The 18,950-nt window shown below is 36.3% G+C and overlaps 3 protein-coding genes across 5 annotated transcripts; 1 reads left to right on the forward strand and 2 right to left on the reverse strand.

The window, feature by feature from the left end:
* Nucleotides 1–203: 203 nt before the first annotated feature.
* On the reverse strand, nt 204–3,271 carry zdhhc24 (zinc finger DHHC-type containing 24). The gene is made up of 4 exons (XM_058798105.1): nt 3,111–3,271; nt 2,484–2,883; nt 2,063–2,340; nt 204–1,069 (listed from the first exon to the last, which is right to left on the reverse strand). The coding sequence occupies exons 2-4, from the start codon at nt 2,786–2,788 to the stop codon at nt 777–779; spliced, it is 876 nt and encodes a 291-aa protein (XP_058654088.1). The 5' UTR covers nt 2,789–2,883; nt 3,111–3,271; the 3' UTR covers nt 204–776.
* Nucleotides 3,272–3,764: 493 nt separating this feature from the next.
* LOC131553592 (glutamic acid-rich protein) lies at nt 3,765–9,893 on the forward strand. 3 transcript variants are annotated; one of them, XM_058798342.1, is made up of 12 exons: nt 3,765–3,868; nt 3,963–4,111; nt 4,487–4,546; nt 4,822–4,978; nt 5,533–5,616; nt 5,770–5,929; nt 6,007–6,492; nt 6,633–6,777; nt 6,953–7,495; nt 7,599–7,790; nt 7,871–7,905; nt 8,920–9,893. In XM_058798342.1, exons 2-12 carry the CDS (start codon nt 4,035–4,037, stop codon nt 9,021–9,023), a joined length of 2,043 nt encoding a protein of 680 aa, XP_058654325.1. In that variant the 5' UTR covers nt 3,765–3,868; nt 3,963–4,034; the 3' UTR covers nt 9,024–9,893. The 3 variants fall into 3 exon arrangements, with proteins under 3 accessions (XP_058654325.1, XP_058654326.1, XP_058654327.1); XM_058798343.1 differs by having other exon boundaries at nt 6,690–6,777; XM_058798344.1 differs by lacking the exon at nt 5,533–5,616.
* A 2,866-nt stretch (nt 9,894–12,759) lies between these two features.
* Nucleotides 12,760–16,596, reverse strand: foxa (forkhead box A sequence). Its single transcript, XM_058798121.1, has 3 exons — nt 16,453–16,596; nt 16,275–16,350; nt 12,760–14,072 (listed from the first exon to the last, which is right to left on the reverse strand). Exons 2-3 carry the CDS (start codon nt 16,332–16,334, stop codon nt 13,002–13,004), a joined length of 1,131 nt encoding a protein of 376 aa, XP_058654104.1. The 5' UTR covers nt 16,335–16,350; nt 16,453–16,596; the 3' UTR covers nt 12,760–13,001.
* Between the last annotated feature and the right edge of the window lie 2,354 nt (nt 16,597–18,950).

An 18,950-nucleotide genomic window follows, 5' to 3' on the forward strand; every position in this document is an offset into this window, starting at 1 on the left:
CATTCTGATGGCTCCCATTCACTGCAGAGGATCCATTGGTGGGCGAGCGATGCTAAATTTCTCCAAATCTGTTCTGGTGACAAAACAGACTCCTCTATATTGAATGGCCTGAACTACAGTAAATTTTCATTTTTGGGTGATCCTTTAAGACACATAAAAAAAAAAAAGAATATATCGCTGCATTAGATAACAAAAAATAAAACCAAATGGCATTTATTTTAAAGAAAGGTAACATAAGCATTGGTACTGATTCAAAATAAACAAGACTTAAGATAAACAATATTCAGTTCCATACAATAAAAAAACGTTGTGTTTTATAACTGAGGACAAGAAGAAAAGACAGCTTGGCGTGTAGCACATTCACATTTGTTTGAACAGAATATTTGGCACATTAATGGCCGCAAAAAAAAAAAAAAAAAACTAACTCAGAAAAAAAAATACTCCCACTTGCAAAAAATTGTTTGCTTCACAAAAGCAAATATTACACAATAGAACAAGTAAGGAAAAATGCATAATAAAATATTTCCTTTACATACACCAAATTAACACCAATTAAAAACTTAAAGGCTGCAAAAACAATTGTAAAGTGAAATAAGAAATCAGCATGTCTTGCTGGTTCTTCAGATAAAAAAAAAAAAAATAGCTGGTAAGAGCTGCTAATTGTTTGGTGTGAGCACAGCATGCAACCGCTGCTTCAGGCTCAAAAACATGCCATTCTGCATCAGCTGGGCCAATGTATTAAAATTGCAATGAGAAAATATCTATCAGTGCACACCCTACTTCATGGGCTCTAGTGAACCAGTCACCTTGAAGTTTATGCCATCTCCAGGCAGTGGGGAACGTATCAAAGGACAGAGCCAGCAGATGTACCAGTACTTGCCCAAGCATTCCCTGATGTTGGCCAGCGCTCCTAGGTTGTACGGCTGCCGTGTGGAGTACCACTCACGTGTGGTCTGTCCCCTCAGCATCAGAGCCACATGAAAGAAGAGGAATGCAGCAACCAATAGGAATCCCACTACACAAGTGTCAGCAATGAATGCAAAGGCAAACGCTCGTGCCGTCACCTGTCCTGTTATTGGAGAAAAATTGTTAATGGTTATTTGTTTGACAATTTAAAAGGGGGTCATATAATACATTAAGCATAATTTTACTTTTTGACAAAAATCATAATTTTCACTACCATTTTTCCACAACCTTTATGGCCCTTAGAGTTTAACATTTTTTGTAGTAGCTGCACCTATTCAAAATGTTTCAATTTTCTATTTGAATTTTTTTTTAAATGTAATTTGTTCCTGTGATTGCTAAGCTAAATTTTTAGTAGCCATAACTCCAGTCTTCAGTGTCACATGATCCTTCAGAAATCATTCTAATATGCTAATTTGCTGCTTAAAAAGATTTATTATTGTTGTTGAAAACCGTTGTGCTGTTTCATATTTTTGTGTAAACCATGATACTTTGGATTCTTTGATGATCAAAAAGTATTTATTTAAAATAGAAATGCATCCTTGCTGAATATAAATATTCAATTATTTCTAAATAAATTAATAACATTTTCCCAATTCCGAAGTCTATAAAGTCATTCTTGCATCTTTAAAATATGCTCATTTATGTTATTTACATTTACTAATTAAGCAGATGCGTTTATGCAAGCGACTTATAAATTAGCAATATCAAAAACGTTGGCCAAGATAATATTACCATGTTGGAATATTAAACTCAGCACAATTTGACAACAATACTCTGTTTAATACACTACAGATAGTATTAGGTTTGCAAGGCATCACAACACATATAGTATAAAAAAATAAAAAAATAAAAATAAAAAAAAACAAATGAAATATGTGAAGCCAACAAAGCACCAGCCCTTGAAACTCTCTCACACTGGCCTCAAACCATCCTTACTGTTGAGCCTTTGAGTATTTTGAAAGTTTTTAGTAAGAAAATCTACAGTATTATTTCCACAGCACACTCAACTCTCATTTCAAAAGATGGAGGAAAATTTCACTTCTCATGACATTACGCATTTCTCAGAGCAAACGCTGATTAGAAATCTCATACTTACCAGAGACGAGCATTATCCAGGGCACAAGCAAAAGCATTATGCTGTGAAATGTTACACCCTCCTTCAGGATGACAATGAAGACCTCAGCATTCATGACTACTGCATAGAGCAGCCCTGCCCACATGAAGAACAGACAGGTCAGGAAATACCGGTAATTGTGGAAACCGACACACTGGCCAAAAAACACACAGTGGTGATCACGCCGCAGTACACACACGTTGCAGTCATAGCAGTGTGAGCATCGTGGAGGAGTGTGTGTCTCACAGTTGTAACAGTACCTGTCATAAAAGAGGAAAATATCAAATTATAACGGTCTACTGACACTTCTTGAATTCATGAACAGCGCAAAAGCTCAAACAGAGATTTTAAGAGTCCAAATAAGTGATAAATAAACACTTCACAATAAAAACAAGCCAATTACCTCCACCCCTGACCCATCGTATCCCCTCCAAGAAACACTCCGCGAATACTTGGGTTAGTTTTGACAAACAACGATGCATTCCAGGTTATATTTCCCAACATGAAGTACTGAGAGAAGAGATGCATGGCCTTCCACATGGTGGACCAATCAGTCTTCTTCTGTTCTGGCTCAAGGGGAGCCTCCACCAGCACCAGGTAACTGACCTCGGCAGTGATGGAGAACACCAGCACGGCGTTCAGAACGATAGGCAGATGACGACCGGTTGACTCCACCTTACACCACAGTCTACTCATGAACCTCGCCATGTCTTCAGCTTTAAATCATCCGCTGCGCGAGACTCTACCTGCTCAACCTGTTTCCTTCCTGAAAAGCCACTACCAGATTTACGTTTTGCTCGAATCTGAACACAAAAACAAAAAGATGGCCAATTGAAAAAGGCATTAAAAATCCTTCAAAAGCCTGTTTCATTCAGAAGCTGCAGCAAATAGAAAGTTGAACTGAAACTAGTAATGAATGGGACACTTCTAACTGACAGACAACATTGAACGTTCCAGTCACATTAACAGCAGCTATCGATTAGAAACTATAAAATGCTAGGACCATTTATTTTTATTCATTCATACCGACCTGTCATTCCATTCAGAATATCTTTTTGACCATAAATGCGGAACAAACGATATCCTGCTGGCTGTTGTCTGTAACAATGAACTGGTGCAGCAGGCTAACAACATTTGGCACTGACAGGTCTGTGTTGCACCTGAAACAGTCCCTCGAACACAAATGACTGTGTACAAGTTCCTCACGGAAATAAAGAGGTTGTACAGAAACGCCTTGCAAATGAGAGAATGAATGAATGAATATGAAAGTCTTACATATTATTATACATTCCCTGTTACCTTAAAAATTCCCCCTTATCTGACTACTGTGCAAATATATTTTTAAAAGACAAATATTGTATATAAAGACAATGTTATCAAAATCACATTTATGAATAAATAAAATACGAGGTGGAAAATACATTCTTTTTACTATTTAAATACACATTTTTATTTTTAGAGCTTTTAGACTTTCCCTGACAAAATCATCACCACACCATTGTATCTTGCATTACAGTGTCTTGTCCTTCTGAGACCTGAACTGCTTGACAAGCAATACACGGGGCTAGTTGTCACAAGTTTTATTCCAGTGAATTTTTCTTAGTTAAATTTACTTTTGATTTATTTATTTTTTTTAAGTGATATTGGAATTTTAGTTTGAAGAACAGATTTTAGAAAATGTATTATAATTTAGAATAATCCTCTATGTGTGACGATGGGACAGCAGTGGTATCTACTATGCAATTATTAAATAATCGAAGGTTGTAAAATAACGTGAAAAGCCTTGAGGTGAGTAGTAGTAAGACGTAATCTTTAAACAGGCCTACAGACTACCACGATTTTCCTTTGACCACCCCTTTCATTTTGACCCCCTTTCGTAAAGAATAATCCCTAATCTCATAATCCGCACTGCTGGTTGTTGAGAGAGCAGACTGCCTTTCAGAGCGAGTTTAACATGACATCCTTTACAAAGAGCGAGGAGGAGCGCCGTGACAATTACCAAAAGAAGGTATACGAGAAACTACAACATAAGTGAGTGCTCCTGTGATTGCTTTGGTAACTTTGTACTTTATTTGATTCGTTTCGTCCCAGTCCCAGATTTGTTTAAAGATATACCGGATTTATTTTCCTCAGTTATTATTTTACTTAAGTTCTCAATTAAGAATAATTTAGTTTGTGATGTCGAGGCGTTGTGGTGTACATTGCCATGATATTGTACAGTGAATTCTGATTTCATTGTGTTGACGTTCTCCCGTACCGTTAAAACCCATGAGAGGGCGCTATTGTCAACAACAAAGTAAACCATACAGATTTGGAACAAAATGACAGTAAACTGCTCTTTTCAGAAAAGTCTTGGTATGTGTGTTTAACATCACTCATGGTTATCTCTGTCTAATAATACTACAGTCAGCAAAGGAGAATGCAGCTCCAGAATGATCTTCAATCACAGCAGCGAAATCATCGCCTGTAAGAAACCATTAAACATCCTAACATCGATATTTGTTCAGTTCAGAATTTGAGGATAAATTAAATTTGTTATATGGTATTATTGTGCTGAAATGTAACGTCAACAAAATAGGATCAAACTAAAATTCTATAAGAATAAATAATATCCAATAAGATAAACTGAATTTTCTAGGTTTATTAGAATAATTGTATTTTGTTTTAGAGGATTCTGGCATTCATTTTGTTTTTTGTTTTTTTCATCCGTGAATGAGTTCATGATGTGTTTGTTGTGATAGGAGCAGAGCCGCCTGGCTGCAGGGCCGCTGGTTGGAGATCAGTGAGCAGGAGCACAGGGCTCATATCAAGAACCAAAAGCTGCTGCAGGACTTTCAGACAGCACAAGACACGCTCAATGACATGGTGGCCCGCACCGAAGCCATGAACTCCATACGGGTCAGCTAACACACAAAACTTCCTGCCTTCCATGATTATAAATGCATTGTCAGAGGAAAAAAGTGCAAAAATTGTACTTTCAGGGGTTTGTCAGTTACTGGAGCATTACCGGGCCTTAAAGGAATGACATTATACCTTATCTAGCTCTGAAAGCTGCATATTAGTACCTTAGAGTAGTCATATTTAACCTTAAAGTCACCTTGAAATAAAAACAATTCTTTTTTTTTTTTGGCAATTAGCAAACAACAACAATACAATAATAAAAAAAAAGTCCCATACATTTAATCTTATCAAGAAGCCATTTCACTTGTACTTTAAGGTACTATGCAGCTTTTAGGGAGAATTAAGGTGAAAATCTGTTGCACCCCTAAAAGTCAAATTTTTGCACATTGCTTTTTCTGAGAATGTGCCCTGTATTATTATGCATTGATAATGAGATCCATCATATGACCTGATTTTGTCCTCTAAAAAGATTTGTTACATTTTGGCATTGCATATACATGAGTATTTTGTATACTTTGTAGTTTGTAAACTACACATTTTTTCTTCAAAAGGTTCAGTATGAACAGTATCTGGAAGAGAACTTCCCACGATGGCAACAAAGGCTCAAAGATATAAGAGTGTCTGAAAAGTCAAAGGTGCTTCTTTAAGAGAAAATGATGTGTTTTTAAAAGGAGTCTTGACAAACGTGAACAATATTGTAGGTTATGGGTCTTTTCTGAATGTTACTGATAAGTGAATGGAAAACAGCACACTTGTATTGATTGTAATGTCTGATTTTTATCCAACAGGTACAACAACACTTAAAGAGCTATATTCAGCAGATGGAAGAGGAAGAAGGTATCAAGTCTGAACACAGGTCTGACTTTAGAGCCCACTTTCTGTCCTCCAATTCTCCAGACCCATCTCAGCCTTCTCACACCATGCTAAACACTCATGAGACAGCAAAAGGTAATGTGCTTAGCAATTTCTCATGACCCATATCAACTTTTTTTGAGAAAACTGTGAACAAGGCCCTCTTTCTTTAGACATCAAGCAAAATGCTGAAAGATGCAACCGTCATCCTTACATTCCACCCACTTGGTTAACCGGCTCACAGCCCTCTATTTCTGGACTCCCCCAAAACAATATCCCAAAGGATTACAAAAACCTTCAGAACACTCAAGCCTTAAATCATCCCTTGCCACATTACTATTCTTTACCTGGTGATTTAGTCCATCAGTCACATTCTCCAGTCCAGCAACAGCCACCATCAATGGACCATCTGTGGGCGGGTATAAGGCAAGGGTTTATGCCTAAAGTTCACTTCACTCCTCCTGCTGCTTCCTGGCCACGACTTCCTGTGCTGACTTCCTTGTGTCCCATGGCATGGGGTATGATGGATGTACCAGACCCCAAAGAGGAAAGAATCCAATGCAGTGAGACAGACAAGAAAAAGGTGACAAAAGCAAAACCAAAACACAGGAGGAATGGAAAAGAGAGTGATCGGTCTTCTGAGCTAGACTGTAGACCAGGTTAGTTGTTTTGGGTGACTTTGGGTGAATTTGGTGACTTTACATTGATTTGTTTCTCTGTGGGAAAAATCTTACATGATATTAGTCTAATCAATGTAAACAAACGTGTCTTATAAATCTGTGCATGCTTATTCTTGAAGTGCGTCTATCAATCAACCATGAAGAAAGTAGTGAAGGTACCGCTGTGTCCTCTACAGTCACAGTTTCTGGGATGCAAAAACGGAGAAAGAAAAAAACAGATGGGACAAAATCAAACTCTACAGAAAATAGGAACGAATCTCAAGGGTATGCCACATGAACAGAATCATTTTCACAATTTTATTAGTCCATGCTGACAAAATTTTACATTTTCTCTCCATTCGCAATGCCATCCACATGTTAGAAATAGATCTTCCTAAGATTTGGAAACAGTGTCAAAACATATCTTTTTATAACATCTTTCAACATTTATCTGTTTTAGCTCTTCCACTATGTCACAAGATGCTTCAGATAGTCACTCGGACACAAAAATCTGCAAAATACATCAAAACCCATCTAAGAAGTGTAACAGCAAAGAATCCGTTATCACAGAGAAGAATGTTGATGCTGTGATACAAGATGAACCAGAAGAAAGCAAGAGCCGAGAAATTTCTCGGAGTAGTGTCAACTCTGAGAAGAAAGATGGATCTGAAGGACTCAACATTAGAGAGGAAGAAGATTCTGTTGAAGGAGATGACAGTCATGACATCATTGTAGCAGAGGAGAAAATAAGTCACAGAGAAGCTGAAGAAGAGGATGAGGAAGCACAGGGAGGTGATGAAGAAGGGAATGAGAAGAGAGATGGGACTGAACCCAGTGATAGAGAAGAGCTGGAAAGGGAAGAAGTTGTTCCAGAGGACATTCCAGATAGTGGAGATGGAGGAGAGACAATGGAGGAAGAGGAGAGAGATAACAGTTTTCAAAATAAAATAGAGACTAGAAAGACTGAAGGACATGTAGAAGATGAAGGAGAAATTCACAACAGGTATATATTTAAATTTATGCCAAAATCACTGTTCTTGAATATTCATCACTTATTTTTAATATGAATCGTCTACTCATTGGACTAATACTGACTTTCTGCATAGTCTTGAGGAGTCTGAAGAGGAAGAGGTTTACAATCAAGAAATAGAAGAGGATGAAGAGGAAGATGATGAGGTTGTGGTTGAGAAAGCATACCCCTGGTCAAGAGACCCTTTTGATGATCATACAAAATGCCCTGAGGATGATGAGGATGATATTGAAGGTCTTCTCAACCCTGTCAACTCCCAAACACAGCAGTGAGTTTTGTTATATTGTTATATTGTATTATATCGAATGTTTTGCTCATTTGGACTCTAACCTGTTTTTATTCGCATAGGGAAGATGAGTTGAAGGAGACAGACCAATCAAATGGTATGTTTAATTTAGTAAATTTTTTATTTATTATATATGTATGTATATATATATATATATATATATATATATATATATACATGTATGTGTATGTGTGTGTGTGTGCGCGTTTTTGTGAAAAGTCAGGACATAGATTTGTATAATGACAAAGGTATGACATAGGTATTACAAGGTGAAGGTGACATCTCAGGACATTGACCCATGTCCCCACTTTTCAAAACGCTTATAAATCACACAGAGTGAGGTTTTTTTGGGGAAAGTTGAAATGCACAGTCTCCTGTAAGGGGTAGGTTTAGGTGTAGGGTTGGTGTAGGGCAATAGCACATACAGTAAGTACACTATAAAAACCATTACGCCTATGGAATGTCCCCACTTTTCACAAAAACGAACATGTGTGTGTGTGGTTTTTTTTCCCCCAAAATTGTACAATTTTGTACAATAAATCTCATTAAATCTTGCTGATTTGCAATGAAAACATGCAAACTATAGAATGAAATTTACAGTACCTGAGTTCAATTTACTTAAAGACTAAAAACACAGGGCTTGGTAAAGTCAGCATAAAATGATAATTACATTTTCCAAATGCATTCATATGTTTACATTTTTTAATTTGGATTTGTAATGTTTACTCTTTTTGAGTAATCCACTACATTAAGATGTACATCACAACATCCACGAAAACATTTGTTGCCACTACCATTTTTGCTCATTCATTGAAATGTGGCGTAGACTAAATTTGACATTATTTTGTATATGCAAGACTGCTTATGGATGAATTTTATTTCTAAAATGTGCTCTAGAACAGAGTTCTCAACTCATTTTGCTTCAGGACCCAGATTTTACATTGGACATCAAGTGGTGACCCAACACAGTATTTTTTAACCTTGCGTGGTTCTCATAGTTTTTGAGCTTGAGAACTTGTCAGGCTGACTAGCTACGTGCTTTATTTTTTATTTATTATCCTAATTTCCACCATTAAATTTTATTATTTGCATTAACTTTTTTTTTATCTAGATCAACCCTCTGATTCAGAGGAGGAAAATCTACCACAGAAGAGTGATCCTGCAGCCACAAATGAGACAGTGGAGTCTGATGAGTTTGACCACTTCTATGATTAAACCAGAAACTAGATCATAAAGATGGGAAACAATGGAAAGAGAAAACCAACAATGGATGAATACGCTGGACAGAAGCTGCAATAACTCGATGCTTTCAGCAAATGAGCAAGGTGCACACCCTAAACAGCAGCTCAGACCGGCCAGAGAGCCACAAGGCCGAGCAATGAATAGAGGAATCACATTACAAAGGGATGAAAGAGGAAAGAAAGGGATAAATAGATGCTGGGTGTCCCTCATCTTTTTTTTGTTATTTGCTGGTAGCTTATCTGACTGTCCTGAAAGAACCGCACCACTGTCACTCTGCAAACACAGGTGGATCCAGAGATGAAGAGAGAATAATAGAGGAGATGAATAGTGGATGACGTTAAATGAGAGAAGCCAAGTTATAGATTTTATTCTAAGCGCATCGCTGGAACGGTATCACTTTTCTAAAACAGAAAGTGTTTCTTAAATCTAAATCAATGTTTTATTTATGTCCTATAGGGAATCAAAGTCTTTGCCCCGAGTTCTTTGGAATTAATTTAAATGTAGCAAGAGTTTGAACGCTTTCTCATTCAGATAGGGAGCGTGGCCTGAAGCGAGGGGGATGAGTGGGGGTTCGGGGGAAGTGGGAAGGAGTACAGGCCTGTCACTGCCTCTGACTGATGGCTATTTGAACAGGCATATTTACCCGAGCCCTTGTGAAAGGAGACGGAGGGACACTAACGGAGACGTGCAGGCACAGACAGGCAATAAAAAGCTGGCCACTGTGTAAACAACATGGCCTAGTCTGTTCGGCCGCTGCCATGCCAACAGGGCAGCTTCCACTCTCCAGCCAATCACATGCCAGCTTTTTGACAAGCGGAACAAAACCCCCATCAGATGTTTTAAGCAGCCATTGATTAAATGCTTATGAAATAAAATATTATCTTCTAAGTTTGGGTCGTTGTTGATACTTTTTGGATGTGACATGTCCTGCAGAGTGACATGCTGTACTGTTTTAAACAGAATTATTGTGCATGCAAATTTTTATGACCTCTGAATTTTGTGCTTTTAAAAATTGTCACAACACAGGAGCATTTAAAATGAACTAGTCAAAGCAAAAAGGTCATTAGAAATGGTGTGAAGCTTAAAAGGAATGATGACCAGTACATAAATATACACAGAATTTAATTACATTTATTATTTTTTATTGATAAATTATGCATAATTTTATGAAATTATTTCTTTAAGATTTTTTAATAAATTTCTTTCTCATGCACACTACTGTTCAAAGGTTTGGAGACAGTAAGATTTAAAAAAAAAATTTTTTTATTGAAGTCTCTTATGCTCACCAAGGCTGCATTTATTTGAATAAAAATATAGTAACAGTAGTATTGTGAAATATTAGTACAATAAAATAAAAAACATTTTAATTTTAATTTAAATGTGCTTACCTATCTATGCTAATTTTTATTTTTTTATTTTATATAAATTTTTATAGATTAATTTACTGTCACCAATCAATTTAATATTAATATTTTTTATTTTTGAACTTATTTACTAGTAAATTAATATGTATAATATATCATTATTTTATCATATATATTTTTTATAATTTATTTTGTTTTCTTTTTTCAGCCTGTTAAGAGACATTCTTTAAATATGCTCTTTTATTTTTTTATTATCTAATTATTTTATCTAATTTAATTTATAATTTATAATTTTTTCTGCCTGTCTAAATATGTTATTTATGTTATCTAAATATGTATTTTTATTTCCAATTCGTTTACTCACAAATAAATATTTTTAATTATTATATATTTACAGTATATATTATAAATGGCATTACAGTAACCCATCAATTAAATGCATCCTTGCTGAATAAAATGATTAATTTCTTTCAAAAAAGAAAAATCTTACTGACCCCAAAATTTCAATAAATTACATGGATTTTGGCAGATACTATCTGGCAGTCTTCTTTTAATTATAATACTGCAAATTAATATAAATATCATTTTTTTGATACCATAAATTCAACACTTTATACATTTAAGATAAATGAGACTAATCAGAATAATTTAACTGAATTTGGCAAACCTTTTTACCAACAGTCACCTGGCAGCAGATCCCTTCCTCCTGCCCCCATCCCCCTCACAGTCTGCATCCACAGCTGGCCTGCTGATGACCTGCAGACAGCATCTTCACACCCTACAAATCCACATTCACTCCCTTGTAATGCTAAGAACTGAATACACACATAGCCAGACTCTTCAGATATTTAGGAAGCCACGGCACAGTCATCCATCATACAGTATATCATCATACAGCAGAATCTGTTGACGGGCCGACTCCTAAAGAAGACAATAATCTGTGCAGGAACGGATCACAGCCCCAAAAGCTCATGAACTCCTCACGTCTCGCCCTCTCTCTGAATCTCGGACACACACTGAGGGGTCTGTGGCTTCTGCTCAGATCGCTGTGGGTGTCCCTGTGTCCCATTGTTGAGAAGACACTGCTTTGGGGAGGTCCACCATTAAGACCAGTGTCTTCCTATTGTTCTCATACACTCAAACACAATCCTGCTTACCCAGGAATCAAAGGTTAGGCTAGGAGGGGATGAAGGGGGTCGCAACCTTCCTACTGCTAGCATTCAGCCCATGAGACACCACACCGACCGCACTAAACAGTCAAAATCTCAAGCCATGTCTGGACACTAACCAATAACCTATCCTATATCATCAGTGAATTTGTAGTTTGATGAGTTTGTGCAGCATGCAGGTTTTTCTGCCTGTTTGGAGACATATTAGTGTCATAAATGGTTTTATATAATTTACTTGTATATTTTATACAAGTATTTTATATAATTTTATCATATAATTAAATTTTTTATTTGTCATTTATGTAGCATTTTTTCATACACATGCATTTTTATTTCAAACTCATTCACTAGTAAATTAATATACATAATCCCCCTATATTATTAATTTCATATTATTTGGTATATATTATTTGTTTTTGTTTTTTCTGCCTGTTTAAAGACATGTTTATGCCATTACTATTTTTTTTTACTCATTTACTAGTGAATTAATATGCATAATATTCCTTTTTTTTCTTTTACATTTATTTAAGAGACATTTTAGTTCCTATATGCTTTCTATTTATTTTATATTTTCTACTTATTTTATCATATCTAATTTTAATTAGTTTTCTTTTTCTGCCTATTAAGATGTTAGTACCATAAATATGAATTTTTATTTGCAACTCATTTACTTATAAATTAATGTGCATAATGATCCTATATTATTTATTTGATATTGTTTAAACTATTTTTGTATATACATATATAATTCATATATTCATTTTGTTTTAATTTTTTTATTTAGTTTTGTCTACGTTATTTATAAATTAATTTTATATTATCTAATTATTTTTCATAATTGTTCATAACATATATTTATTATTTATTGTTCAGGGTCTGCTCTATTTTATGCAAATTGTGCATTTTATAATTGGTTTCTAAAGAAGGCTACTAAAGGGCTACTAGTTTTCAATATGGCTGGGCTGTCTTGTTCAGGTTAGTATGAGGAATGTCAGGACAGGAAATGATGTTTATCTTTTACAATGTGAGCAGGACAATGCCTCTGTTGAGTTGATTCTTCCCAAAACACTCTCTTGAGGAATTTTAAAAATGCAGCAGTAAAATAATGTGAAAGCCTAAAAGTGTGTTTATAATCTTGCACCTCACACCAGACATGCAAATAACAGAATTAACACCTTTTGGAACATTCAAAATTTTACTTGAAATATACAGAAAGGAATTCACATTCAAATGCATCTTCAAACAACTTCAATTCAATTGAATTCACATTCACACAGAATTAAAGAATCCTCCAGCATCAGATAACAGATACTTCTCCAGCTATGAGGTGTCCATCAACTAATATATACAGCAATTATAAGCATCTAAACAGAAATTAATCCCATTTTAACAGCCCTTAATACACTACAGGAGGCTGATCAGGAGGAACTCAGAAGAGGAGCAGAACACATGCTAAACCCAGGGTAGTAAACAGAGTCTCCAGCATACGAGGTGAAGTTGGGATGGGAATTAGACTGGCAGTAAACCGGGTAGTTCACAGGAGTCTCGCAGTACTGGAAGTCCATAAGTCGTGGGACAGAAATGTGGTGTTGGGATGTTGGTTCACAATGCAAGCTGGTTTCTATAGAGGCTTGTGGAACAGACTGCAGGCTGGGACTGGGCATTGTTGGGAACGGGACACTCAGAGAAGGCAAGTGTGTTGAGATCTCTGGAGGGTGGGTAGGAAATAAAGTGTGTGAGGGAGCAAGGTGCTGAGGAAGATGGGAAGGAGAAGGTGCTTTGGTTGTGGGATAGGACACCGGTAATATGCCTGAATGCTGTGTTGTGGCATCAACTGGAGGAGGTACAGGCGATTTACAAGAAGAGGTGACTGACTTGACCTCCACCTTTTTTTTCTTCCCTTCTGATTTCACAGCTATCCCATCCGAATTTTTCGATGGTGACGTCGCCTTTTGACACTTGAAGCGCTTCTGGCGACGCATGTAGCAGCCGTTCTCGAACATGTTACCGGAGTCGGGGTGCAGGGCCCAGTACGAGCCTTTCCCTGGAGAGTCTGGCGATCTCGGTACGCGCACGAAGCAGTCATTGAATGACAGGGAATGTCGGATGGAGTTTTGCCATCGCTGTTGATTCTGTCTGTAATACGGAAAGAGCTGGCGTATCCAGTCGTAGATCTCGTTCAGAGTCAGTCTCTTGGCTGGCGACTGCTGGATTGCCATGCAGATAAGAGAGATGTAGGAATATGGTGGCTTGGCGTGGCTTAAGGTCCGTCTGTAAACTGATTTCAGCGCCGGAAACTCAGGTTCACTGGAGCTGCTCTCAGCGTATCCTTTGGGGTTTGGTGGAGGCAGTATTCCCACTGGGCTTCCGAGTCTCCCGGTGTTTCCCGCAGCTGCTGAATCACACGGTGGGCCGTAACTCTGGTAGTGATGCTCTGGGGGGGAATATCCTCTGGGGCCAAACGGCAGGTTGTCTGCTCCATAGAACACCTATAAATATGAGAAATTAACATTAGATTTGGAAAAAAAAAGATATATACATATATATATAAAAAATTATATATAAATAATTGTATTATTATTGTAAAGTGAGGACCACAGTCAGAAATAAACCAAAGCCTTGGTCCAAAAACCACATTAAAAATGTGGAAAAAATAGCTCATATTTTAAAAAAATGCAGTGATTTTTTTTTAAAGCAGTTATCGAATATTTAATATATTTTAAAAAATTCAACCAAATGCAGTTGTTGTTGAATGTGTCACTAATATAATGGGTTTTTCTTTGACCAAAAACTATTAATACAGTGATAGTAGAGAACTATATCTTACAAAATGTCTCACCAATAGTATTTCATGAGTTTGTGTGCCCATATAATCTTAGTATTAGTGGTAAACAGATTTGGCTAGATGTCTGCAATGGAGGGCTCAGAGAGACTATTCTACTCAAGCTCCGATAGCCCCCCATAGACAGAAAGATAAATCAATAAAAATGCATAAATAGGAGGAGATGGGGAGGAGGAGGAATGCCGAAAGGACTAACAACGGAAGTGGTAAGAGGCAGTTTTGGATATTAATTGGAAGATTAGATGGGCGTACTCCTCCCAAAATTACGTTAATAACTTCACTAAATGTGACCCTGGACCACAAAACCAAGTCTTAAGAAGCACAGGTATATTTGTAGCCAACAATACATTGTATGGGTCAAAATATAAATTTTTATTTTATGCCAAAAATCATTAGGATATTAAATAAAGATCATGTTTCTTGAAGATATTTAGTAAATTTCCTACCATAAATATATCAAAACTTAATTTTTGATTAGTAATATGCATTGCTAAGAACTTCATTTGGACAACATTAAAGTCGATTTTCTCAATATTTCGATTTTTTTTGCACCCTCAGATTTTCAAATAGTTGTATCTCAGCCAAATATTGTCCTATCCTAACAAACATCAACTGAAAGCTTATTTATTCAGCTTTCAGATGATGTATAAATTCCAAAACAATTGACCCTTATGACTGGTTTTGCGGTCCTGGGTCACAATTTAATGTTCTGTTTTATAGTGCAAATTCACTTGCTTTTTGACCTTTTTTGCATTATTAATATTAAACTTATTAATATTCCACATCGTGTGTGCATCTGTTGGACTTGAGAACGTGACAAAAAAAAAAAAAAAGGTAAAATAAGCTAAGGCGTCAACCTAAAACCTTTTCGTTTAGTATGTACAATTCTGTATATTTATTATGGAACGGTTTAGTAGAAACGAAACGAAATGAAGTCGGCGTCCATAGATCCCTGAACCAAACCTTGGCGGCGCCTTGGTTAACGCCATGTAAATGTATTCTGACCACCCACCCAGCCGATAACCCCATTATCCGGCTAGTCCGGCTATTCTTCTCACCCTTGTTTTGTCTCTTTTTAAGTCACTCACCGTCCGCCTTTTTTCTATCTCATGACAGAGGGGTATTTGGGGGCGCGACTGCTGTTTTCAGTTGTTCTTTTTTTCCCGATGGACAGCGTTCGTAATAATTCGGCGCTTTCATGTTAGAACCCCGCTTTCGTGTTTCGGATTCCGAGACGCCCCTCTGGTTATGAGCCCGTGCTGGGCCGATTGTAAGTCATACACGAGTGTCAAAGCGTGAGACATTCAACACAATCACAGAGTCAATCAATTAACTGCCGCGAGACCACACACACACACACACACACACACACAAGCGCAAAACACACGAATAACCATAGGAAGGTTAACGTGACCGCGTCACACATAAAAAGCGTCAAACGGCTTCTAGTCACGTGTTTCTAGACTATAATATTGTAAAAGGTTTTGTTCTGATCTGTTGTGTTTTAGCTGAAAATTGTGTTTGAATGAGTTAGAGTTAAGAAAAGTTAGGCTATAGTTTAAGATTCATTTTAGCCTAGACTAAAGGCAAATTTGATGCAACGTGTCGTAGGAACAAATGTTTAAAAAAAAAAAAAAATGTAAAAATTAGTAAAAATATTAGTAACTCAAATTGTTTTGGGGAATATATCAATATTAATAATTTAAATAGCCTATTTAGAGAGTCAGCAAAAAGAAAAAAAAGAAAGAAAGAAAACCGTTAAGTTAAGAATAATTATTAAATATCAGATATTATATTACATTACAAGTAGCCTAAATTGAATAAAATGTTTTCTCAAATAGGGACATACCTCGCCGGAGTAATATGACATCCATTGATCGCTTCTCTCCCGTTTCACTTCCTCAATCATGTCTTCTGTTATTCAACTAAATAATTATTTAGTTAATAATGCAAAATGACAGAGAAGATTAATTAGGTAAAACGATATTTAAATCTCAATGAGTATCACAGAGCATTTGGAAACCCACCACAGTGTGTAAACTGCTGTAGGTGTCCAGCCAGGAAAGTTTGAAGTGTGCTGTTCCTCACAGACTGAGTCCAAATATAAGAGCGAGCACTGATCTCCCGCCCTCTGACCAGCGTCCTGCCCACCTCCTGCCCTCGGAACACTACTACACTGCTTTATTCACTTTACTGAGCAATTACACGCCTTCAATAAAAACATCATCTCAAATTTTATTGCCACAAAATGGCCAGTTACAGGCCTAGCCCAAAACATTGTGTTCAAACGACTTTAAGTAAACAAGGTAACACTATAACACGACAATGGTCAGATTATCTCTTGATAATGTAAAATTACAACGTTTCTTTCTTTCTTTCATGCTTTGATAAATATTTATTCATCCTTGATACCTTGATAAAGACTAATATGTGGAATTAGATGTGGAAACAGAATAATCATCAGCAAATTAAAAGACAAAAGTAACAAAAAATACCTATATTGTAGGCCTAGATATACATATTTCATGCTTAAAACACATTCTCAAATAGCCTACATCTATTAATGTAATGTGACATAAAATGATCACACCTAATATGTTGATTAGAAAATAGTCGTCTTTTCTTAGAGGTAAAAGCTCATGAAATTTAATTGGGTAATAATTTTAAAATCTATTTCTGACACTGATACTACTATAAAGACCCTTGACCTAGAAATATATTCATGTGCATATCTTTCTTTCTTTTTTCCCAGTCTGTAAGGTTGGCATTGTGTCTCATTCAGTGGTCACAGCTCGCCCCTCTCCCTTTCTCTCACTCCACATCTTGGTCCTCTCCATTGTGGGAGACAGCTGTTTGGCGGATTGGGGGTGTTGGGTGTCATCTTTATTGATGGAAAGCAAACATTTACTCTGTGTGCCATTTAAAAGCACCACCCTCATCTGCCTGCCAGTTCAGCTCAGCCAATCAGAGGCCTCAAGAAACACTCCTGCTCTTACAAAACAGACTTTATGAGCTGCGTATTCATATTGACAAAGGAGAGACCAAAATATTCATACCTTACTTAAAACTTCCAGAAACGGAGGAGACAGTTTTCACAAACAAAAAAAAAACACTCTGGATTCCTCACAGTTCCAGCTGTGCCATCATCCCCATGTGGAGGAAATGTTTATCTAGTGCTAAGTGCCTCATGCATTGGATGAAATGCCCTTAAAAACAAGGCAATTAATTACATCCTATTCAGACATACCCAAGGTGTGAGAAATGCCAGGAACTTACTGATTAAATCACCAATTGGGCATTAACACAGTCATATCTTGAGACTCGAGCTTTCTTAACGGTTAGAAGAAGTTTGAGGCTAATACATAAAGTGAGCATTGCAATGTTCTCTACTTTGATGTGTGTTGGTAACAAAAATATCAAAGGAATAAAAAAAAAATCCCCATGGTTGTTTAGTTAAACGAAAACAATATTTTATAATGCAACTTTTATATTAAACTGAAAGTTGCTTGATTGTGATGCAATTCAATGATTTATATGAAATGCAAAATAATTAAAGTTAAACGCAAACACATAAATAAGCCAGTTTCCGTTAGATCTTTTTTATTTCATGGAAATACAACATAATTATAATTCCTGTTCAGAACGATTTGTTGTACAATGTACTATTTTCTCCTTTTTTGTATTTCAAAACATGATCACTTGTACAACAATATGAACAAAAATCTCATGTCACAAATAGATCCATGATGACAATAAATTACACCTGTCATGCTTTGAGTTTTTAAAACAGCACTTCCTTAAAGTCAAAACATTTTTTTCCATCATCGTTCACATATTAACCCTTCCAAGAGCAAGAAAAATCAACTTTTATGCATAAATAGATTACTGGAAAATACCCATTTAATTCAACAGTTATTTAAAAACAGATTAAAATCAACCTGAAAACTCCTGGAAAAAAAGGAAATAACAGAATATGATGAGCATTCGTGAGGTTACATTTACAACAGCCACATAAATTACAAAACGCTTGCCAATCTGTCTAACACTGCTGAAGCAAAGGGCCTGTGAGGGTAAATACTGAAATATTTCTGCAAGTTTTAGTAACCTTGATACTGAACAGTGGATGTCCAATGTTTTCCCTTTTTTTCCGATATTGGTCAAGGTAATGCAGTATTACTACTGCAGTCTGTAACAATAAGAGGTGATTAAAGAGATGTCATCACAGCACAAATCCAGTTATTAGTACTTCAGAACTGCTTCACTAGTTTACACATGGTTATTGTGTATAAAATAGCCCAAATTAACAGTCCAAAGACTGAGATTAAACTGACAGAAAAGATAAGTGAGGTTACTTTTCAATAGTTGAGGCAAATACTGATACCAGTTAAGTACCAATAAAATTAGAACAAGTACTACACGCAATTCTTGACAGCTTCAAACCGCAACATTTACAATGATAGATGTTACAAATGCAAAGATCTGTAAACCAGTGCTGTAATACAATAGAGAGAACAGAATGCTGTAA

This window comes from Onychostoma macrolepis, chromosome 14, assembly GCF_012432095.1.
Source record: "Onychostoma macrolepis isolate SWU-2019 chromosome 14, ASM1243209v1, whole genome shotgun sequence".
In the NCBI taxonomy this organism is placed as follows: domain Eukaryota; kingdom Metazoa; phylum Chordata; class Actinopteri; order Cypriniformes; family Cyprinidae; genus Onychostoma; species Onychostoma macrolepis.

Bases quoted from the DNA above. Each gene is read 5' to 3' on its own strand.
- foxa (XM_058798121.1), bottom strand. From the start codon at position 16,334: ATGATTGAGGAAGTGAAACGGGAGAGAAGCGATCAATGGATGTCATAT. The intron at 14,073-16,274 runs GTATGTCCCTAT...TCATATTTATAG, and splicing joins TGTCATATTACTCCGGCGAG to GTGTTCTATGGAGCAGACAA.
- zdhhc24 (XM_058798105.1), bottom strand. From the start codon at position 2,788: ATGGCGAGGTTCATGAGTAGACTGTGGTGTAAGGTGGAGTCAACCGGT. The intron at 2,341-2,483 runs GTAATTGGCTTG...CTTTTATGACAG, and splicing joins ACGATGGGTCAGGGGTGGAG to GTACTGTTACAACTGTGAGA. The intron at 1,070-2,062 runs GTAAGTATGAGA...CTCCAATAACAG, and splicing joins CTGGATAATGCTCGTCTCTG to GACAGGTGACGGCACGAGCG.
- LOC131553592 (XM_058798342.1), top strand. From the start codon at position 4,035: ATGACATCCTTTACAAAGAGCGAGGAGGAGCGCCGTGACAATTACCAA. The intron at 7,496-7,598 runs GTATATATTTAA...CTTTCTGCATAG, and splicing joins GAAGGAGAAATTCACAACAG to TCTTGAGGAGTCTGAAGAGG. The intron at 7,906-8,919 runs GTATGTTTAATT...TTTTTTATCTAG, and splicing joins GGAGACAGACCAATCAAATG to ATCAACCCTCTGATTCAGAG.